General features: G+C 53.4%; 2 protein-coding genes across 2 annotated transcripts in view; one reads left to right on the top strand and one right to left on the bottom strand.

Annotated features, from left to right (window-relative positions):
- Nucleotides 1-3822: 3822 nt before the first annotated feature.
- Nucleotides 3823-5084, bottom strand: PV07_00326 (uncharacterized protein). Its single transcript, XM_016386768.1, has 2 exons — nucleotides 4428-5084; nucleotides 3823-4373 (listed from the first exon to the last, which is right to left on the bottom strand). The coding sequence occupies exons 1-2, from the start codon at nucleotides 4865-4867 to the stop codon at nucleotides 3899-3901; spliced, it is 915 nt and encodes a 304-aa protein (XP_016253696.1). The 5' UTR covers nucleotides 4868-5084; the 3' UTR covers nucleotides 3823-3898.
- A 65-nt stretch (nucleotides 5085-5149) lies between these two features.
- PV07_00325 (uncharacterized protein) overlaps nucleotides 5150-7599 on the top strand; it is a 3691-nt gene continuing 1241 nt past the window's right edge. Inside the window, exons 1-3 of the mRNA XM_016386767.1 lie at nucleotides 5150-5383; nucleotides 5435-7026; nucleotides 7077-7580. Of these exons, the coding sequence (XP_016253695.1) occupies nucleotides 5275-5383; nucleotides 5435-7026; nucleotides 7077-7580 (2205 nt within the window). The 5' untranslated portion in view covers nucleotides 5150-5274. The remainder of the gene's footprint in view (nucleotides 5384-5434; nucleotides 7027-7076; nucleotides 7581-7599) is intronic.

Below are 7599 nucleotides of genomic sequence, written 5' to 3'. Positions count from 1 at the left end.
TGTCTCTTGTTCCGTGCGAGAAGATCCTCTTTGGCGATATTTGCTGCATCCTCTCTCTGTTCCTTCACTGACTTCACGCATTTGTTCATCCGCACCCTCGCCTCCAGCGTGATCCCAAAATCGAGATCGTGGCGCCAAAAGTCGTGCATGTCCGCCGGCTTGATGGTAACAGGCTCGGCATTGGGGGCGATCGTCGCGGGTATCTCGAAGAATGGAATGCGAATTTCGCTGATATCAGTATCAGGACCGATATTGGCCGCAAATATCCGTTTTGGTTCCCGGGTTGTCGGATCTCGCTCCCAAACCTCCTAGGAAAGGGTGATTTTCCCGACCCACTGAACCTCCTTGTACCAGAATGGCCCCTGAGGTGAATCGAATCGAACGGCTGCCATATCAAACTCCTTCACGCCGTCGATATCGATATTTATCGGGCTTGCGTATGGGGGTGTCTCGATGACGCTAATACCGATGAATCTGGAGAGGCAGGGTATTCCATTCATGTAGGCGTCTCGGAGTCCGAGTAGGGCGTCTCGAGATTGGGAACAACCAACTTCGACAATGGTGTGCAGGAGAGGGTTTCTGGTATTGTCTTTCCAAAAGACGGCAAAGTCCGGAGCTTGGAGTGAACCTGACCATTCTCCTTCAAAATCATTGAAATTGGCGTTATTGGCGAAACGAGGCCGTCCGTTTGCTGAGGGAGCTATGGAGTAACGGGAGCGATTCGCGGCCACAGCGAGCCAGTCGAGAACGGAGGCGTGAATTTGGCCAGTCATTGGGAAGATAGTGAAGATTGACTTGCGGGCGTCATATGAGATTTTCCGCTTAAGTCTAGGTGCGCGTAGTGTTAGTAGACAGTGAGAGATCACACAAGGAAGAACTCGCCTTTCCAAGTCCGACTGCGCCTCCGGATCGTTGAGCAGCTCGTGAAACGAGGATACAGGTATCACAAATTCCTCGGGCTTGTCTGAGGGACCAATATCTCGGCCGCCTAAGAGAACGCGAATGCGCATCCGAGCTTTGTCTGTCTCATCCACAAGAGGAGGCACATTTTGCTCTCGTGGTGTGGTAGAGGACAAAGAGGATGCTGCGAGTGAATCCGTGAGAAGAGTCAAACCTGCCTCATTTGGCGGAGAGCCGTACGTTATGCGACGAGGAGAAGCCATCGCAACGAGGAGCTCGCGCCTCTGCCGTCTGATACTGACGGTCACAATTCGTCTTGTGCTTGCGGAGAACGAAAAAAACCGCGCGACACCAGCGACGCGCTAAACATTCAGAATGAAGGTGAAGCACAATGAAAGAGCTACTAGTTACCTACCTAGGATTGAATTCTATGTGTCGTGCGGAGTGTTGGGGGCGGAGGACCTAGGGGACGCCAGCCTCGTCAGCCTCGCCAGACTTGCCCTGGCACACTTTGGGACCCTTCGAGGCTGCGCCATGCTTCCGCATTCAGAGACGTGGCTACAATTCGTTCGTGAATGGAGCCTGGGCCATCCAGGCTCGTAGCGGATCCTGTAAGGTGCCGACCGACAATGACAGAAGGCTTGGTGACTGCATCCGTTACTTACGTCAACCCATTCACTGCTATGCGACAGCCAGACAAAGCCAGACAAGGAGCCTCCGACTTCCGCAAGAAGTCGCTTTCCAAACCGAGATTGGAGTCGACTTCAACCCAGACAGGCATTTCAGGGAAATCAGAAGAATGAGGCGAGATCTCGAGCTAGTAGCAGCTCAACACGTCGGCACTGACCCGTCTTTGCCACAACCAACCGTTCACGAGAACCGGGGACATTAAGAGAACGAAGAACGGCGACATGAGAGCCCGGTCCTGCGTCAGAACATAGCATCCCAAACGGATATTAGAGCGTCGAGCATCAAGCGAACGCTGGTGTTCTGATTAATGAAGAAAGCCGCGGCTCACGGAGGTGGCAAGCGAAAGCGCAGACAATGAATCGATTGGGGTGCTATGAAGGAGAAACGAATGTGGACAAGCCCTCGGTACCTGCGCCTTCCATCACAGGAGGCCCAGGGCTGGGAAGCGAAAAACGGTGCCGCGTACTCGACCCTTCGGGGCCATGGAGATCTCTCGCAACAGGCGTTATCGCCGAAACTCGCTAGAACGGGCACAAATCTAGGAACCGGTGGAGGAATAGAGGTGCTGACGGGGTCCCTGAGAGGGGCTGGTAGTGGCTGCGACCAAACAACCGAGGCTCCCTCTCTCCATGAGCTTCACGGCTGTGTCGTGGTTGGAGTTGTCCAAGAGCTCTTCTGTACACACAAGTACCGGTGCATGTGGATGTACTGGTCCCAAGGCCCTACCAAGGGCCCCTAGTGGTTCAGACGTTCCGTATCACTTCAGCTGACGGGATCGTGCCTGTCCCACCGTCCCTGTTCCCACAGCCCTAGACAGGTGCGGCGTGCATCGCCCGGGATTGACGAAGAACCAAGGAGGTGTACATGGGTAGATGCTGTACAAAGCACATCGATCCAGAAGACTTCCTCAAAGGGGATACATCCCCCACTTCCCGCCCCCGCCGTTCGATGGCTCGGCGTTAAGCGGGCAACGATTCTAGTGGTGATGGAGGAGCCAGGCTACTGCGCCGATAAGCATAAGATGGTAAATGATCCTCCAACAGTGTCAGCAGCAACAGGCCAAAAGGGCGAGAAGCAAGGGTAAGGGTTAGGGCAACAACGACGGAGCGGATTTTTGGTTTTCTTGTTGCAAAGATCTAGACCATGGGATTCGAATGAGAAGGAATCGAAGGGAATCAGAACGCCGTATAACACCGATGAGGACGAGGTGTGGAAAACACCTCATCCGGCGGGGAGAAGCGAGATCGAGGGTGAAGGGACAAGGGGCCGCCAAACACCAGACAAGGACTCTCGGACTTTGATACTCAGGAACAGACAAACCCCGCGCCACACAACACCGCCACACCGCTGTCCATTCACAAGGCCAGGTAGGAAGTGCCGGGGGGGCAACCACTACAACAACCGGATCCCAAGGTGCGGACCGCGACCGCTACCCCCTAACACAAGGCTGAGGGTGAGGACGAGCACGATTACCTAACACTGCCCAGCGAGCGAAAACGGCAATACCTTCGCCGTGATCCTTTGGTGCTCCGATTCGGGTATCCCGGCAGATTTTTATCCACCGGGTTTTCAGGGGAAAAGATTTACCTCCCTGCAGCAGGCGGATGGAGGACGGATGGCGATGACAGTCATGATGATGATGAGGACCACGGTGATGACGGCGACCGGAGGATCTACATACATACGTATGGACCCTCGTACATTGGGATTGCATTGGCACGGAGTCCAGTTCTACGCACGTATGCATGTTTGCCAGCATGCGGGTGTGTGGAACATGCGGTACCCACTATAATATGGAGTACCCTGTAGCGAGGAGTCGGTAGTCGTAATACAATGCTCGTTCATTCCCACCGGACCGAGTCAGGGAGTCACGGGGAGACAAGGGGGAAATGGGCATGGCGCATGGAGGAGATAGGGGTGACAACGACGGAGGAAGGATGTTGACGACTCATCAATCGATTGATCGATTACAGCCGTTCCCGAAACCAGCCTCCCCTTTGCTGACATATGGTAACTTTGTCTCGGCAAAGCTAGGGGTATAAGTGGGCTGCGCTATGATATAGTTCCCAGTAATCTAACTACGAATCATCAGCGAGCAGATATTACCCCAGCATTTCATGCTACCGTATGGCCTGGTAAGATTCACTCGAGCAACTACAACATTCCATCCTCTGTTGGCGCAATGGACGTCCCTTGTACCAAGAAACCACTTTGCTCGGCGTTGTACTGGGTGTCAAAGGCTGTCAATCATAACCATTTTTAGGCAATACGCTCCTCTCCACATGCAAGGTCTTGGTAACTAGTGTAGCTACGATGGCCTGTTGAAGAAGCCTCTCATGTCGACAGTCTTATCGAAAACGCCTACAGCTGCAGCGGAGTTTTTCTGCGTCGTTACGTCTTTGATCCGCTGGTTGACTTTTCCAACGACACTCTCCGGCAGTCCTACCAAGGCCCTTGAATCATCGGAAGTCATGACGTTACCAATATCCTGACCCGTCCGTCCGGATCGCACCTGGGAGAACACCACTGCAGAGGAAACGCGGTCAGCCTCTAGTAAGCGCGACTGCTTTTCAACCTCCTGAAGAGCGAGAGTCCGCTGTGCACCACCATCTTCTTCGTCGGCTGGCTCCCTCTGTAGCTCCTGCCTACGCCTTTGTGCTTCATCTTGCTGATTCTTGGTGAGATCTATATGCTCCTGGATTTTGGCCTCGAGAGCCTGTAATTTCGTCCTCATTTTCTCGCCATCGGTCTGCAACTTATATTCAGAGCGGAGTTGAACGATTCTTTCTCGAGCGTCAGCACACATCCGCGAGCGTGGGATATAAAGGCCCGCCTACAGCTGGGTACTTTCAATGGCGAATTGGACCGTAGCCTGGCAAGACTGAAGTTGCATTCGGAATGTCCGGATCTTCTCTCTATTCCATATTCCGACTGAAAAGCGATCTCTGAGTGAAAATTTCATGTCGCTGGAATTTTTCGTCCATTTCTTCAGGTTGTCCATAAAGTTGGCGCATGCCTCGCCGCACTTGTTCACGGCCTCGCCGACACCAGTTTTCTCCAGATCGGCTTTGGCTGCGGCATAAGTCTCCTGGTCTGAAGTGGTGAGTTCCTTCAGAGCGGCTAACGGACGCTGGACGCCCTCTAGGTTTGTAGCAATATCTTGGACCACTTCTTTAGCTTCGGCGAGATTGTCGATAAAATCATGGAGTTGGACGATGCTAGACATGGCAAACTGCGTGATGCCAATAGTGCTTGCCGTAACACTAAGGGGATCCATGAGTTCCGGGTTTCGGTCTCGCGGATTGGCGAATGACAGCCACTAAAAAAACCAGATGAATGGTAACAGAAAAACGAGACGTCCCTTGGCAGATGACAGTCGACGAAGGAAGTTCTGAACGGAGCAGAGAAAGGCGGCAGTCGAGGGAAGCAGCCGGGCTGTATTCGAGGTGGGGGGCTGCGGGGTTGCAACGAATAATCGTGCACATCACATCTCAAGACTGCCACTCACTGTGGCATTTTCTTGTTGATTTGAACAGCATCAGAGAATTACAGTTTACTACTGAACAATCCAGGCCTTCTTGACGCACCGCACCGCGCCGCACCGCATCGTGACGGGATTGCTACTAGCGCTGACCCTTACTCTAACTAGCAAGGCCCTGGTGTTGCTCTGCCGCTCCGAAGCCGATGGCGGACAGCACTCAAACTCAAGACATCAGCGGCGTGTCCATCAACAACCATTCTCGGGCCGCAGTGGGTACCTTCCACGGACCAGTGTATCTGGGAAACAACGAAAGCGAGTGTACATTGAGTTTTGCTCGCTAGGAGAAACTAATCTGTCGTCTAGACCTGAATAATGTGCTCAATTCCCTCCCTATCGCCGCAGACGCGCCGTTCAACGCGTATAGGCGACAACACGAACCGACCTGCCTTCCTGAAACCCGCATCGATCTCCTCCGAAAGATATACGATTGGGCTGATAGAGAAAATTCGCCCAGCATCTTCTGGCTGAGTGGTCTGGCCGGCACTGGCAAGTCTACCATTGCGCGAACTGTTGCCGCCAGATACTCTGAGAAGGAGGCCCTTGGAGCAAGCTTCTTCTTCTCAAGAGGCGGCGGGGATGTTGGTTATGCAGCCAAGTTCGTCACAAGTATTGCAGTGCAACTTGCGTACAAAGTGCCAGGTCTGAAGCATTCCATTTGCGACTCTGTTGTCAACCATGGAGACATTGCCGGTCAGTCGCTCCGCGACCAGTGGCGCCATCTCGTTATCGGACCACTCTCGGTGCTGCCAGGCGACAGCCACCCGTTCCGATATATTCTTGTGATTGACGCTCTCGACGAGTGCGAGGATGAGGAAAACGTCCGGACCATTCTACAACTCTTAGCCGAAGCTCAGGCATTGGAGGGGGTTCAGCTTCGAGTGTTCTTGACCAGCAGACCTGAGGTTCCAATCAGGAACGGCTTTGTCCAAATGCTCAATTCCGAACACCAGGAGTTTATTCTGCACAGTATATCGCAGTCGGTTGTCAACCACGACATCCGTATTTTCCTGGAACACAACCTCAAACTTATCGCTCAGGAACGCTCCCTCGGCGCTGGCTGGCCAGGAGAGGAGATCATCAAGCGCCTTGTCCAGAATGCAAGCGGTCTATTTATCTGGGCAGCAACTGCATACCGCTTCATCCGCGAAGGGAAGAGGTTTGCAGCAAAGAGACTTGATCGGATCTTGGAGCACAGCAGCTCTACGGTCAACGCGCCAGAGAAGCATTTGAACGAAATGTATATCGCTGTTCTTCGTCACTGCATTTCAGAGTATCCGGATGAAGAGGGAGAAGAGCAACAATCTACACTCAAAAGCTTGCTTGGAAACATTGTGACTCTGCTCTCTCCGCTTTCTACCCAGTCTTTGACTAAGCTACTCGGCGCCCCTCAAGATGAAATCGATCAGACACTGCATGATCTCCACGCGATTCTCGACATTCCAAAGGATTCAAGCCGCCCACTCCGTTTACATCACCCTTCATTCCGGGATTTCCTTTACGAGGAGGTGAGATGCGCAGAGTTTTGGGTGGACGAAAAGCAAGCGCATCTTATCCTGGCTACAAAATGCATCCAGCTTATGTCCCAATGTTTCAAGGAGGAAAATAGAACCGTTCGGCCGAAGGCGCTTGTTGCGATATGCGATACGAGCCGGCCAGGTACACTTGTAACGGAGGTTAACAGCAAGCAAGTGGAGCAACATCTACCCCCTGAAATGCAGTACGCATGCTGCTACTGGATTCAGCACCTTCAGAAGGGCGACAGTCAGTTCCGTGACAATGACCAGGTCCACTGCTTCTTGAAGAAGCATCTTCTTCACTGGCTTGAGGCCCTTGGATGGATGGAGAAGGTGGCGGAAGGAATTCATGCCATCGTTACGTTAGAGCTCATGACAACGGTAAGCCAAACTGTAAGAAAGAGCGCGTATGAAGCTAACAGACGACTTAGCCACAACAGTGTTCCCGACTGTCCGAGTTTATCCATGATGCTAAACGATTCACCCTGTACAGCCGGTCAGCGATCGAGCAGGCTCCACTCCAGACATATTGCAGTGCGCTAGCATTTGCTCCGATGGAGAGCATAGTGAAGAAGCAGTTCAGCAACTGTGCGCATCGATGGATTCAAAGATTACCAAAGGTTGAGAATAATTGGGATGGGTTACTACAGACGCTCGAGGGCCATTCGGCCGCGGTCATCGCCGTGGCCTTCTCGCCAGACGGTAAGCTACTGGCGTCGGCCTCTGACGATACGACGGTCAGGCTATGGGACGCCAGCTCGGGCGTAGTAAAGCAGACGCTCGAGGGCCATTCGGACGCGGTCGTCGCCGTGGCCTTCTCGCCAGACGGTAAGCTACTGGCGTCGGCCTCTGGCGACAAGACGGTCAGGCTATGGGACGCCAGCTCGGGCGAAGTAAAGCAGACGCTCGAGGGCCATTCGGCCGCGGTCATCGCCGTGGCCTTCTCGCCAGACG

The sequence above is a fragment of the Cladophialophora immunda genome, assembly GCF_000835495.1.
Source record: "Cladophialophora immunda strain CBS 83496 unplaced genomic scaffold supercont1.1, whole genome shotgun sequence".
NCBI lineage: Eukaryota > Fungi > Ascomycota > Eurotiomycetes > Chaetothyriales > Herpotrichiellaceae > Cladophialophora > Cladophialophora immunda.
This window is presented reverse-complemented; position numbering and strand designations above follow the sequence as displayed.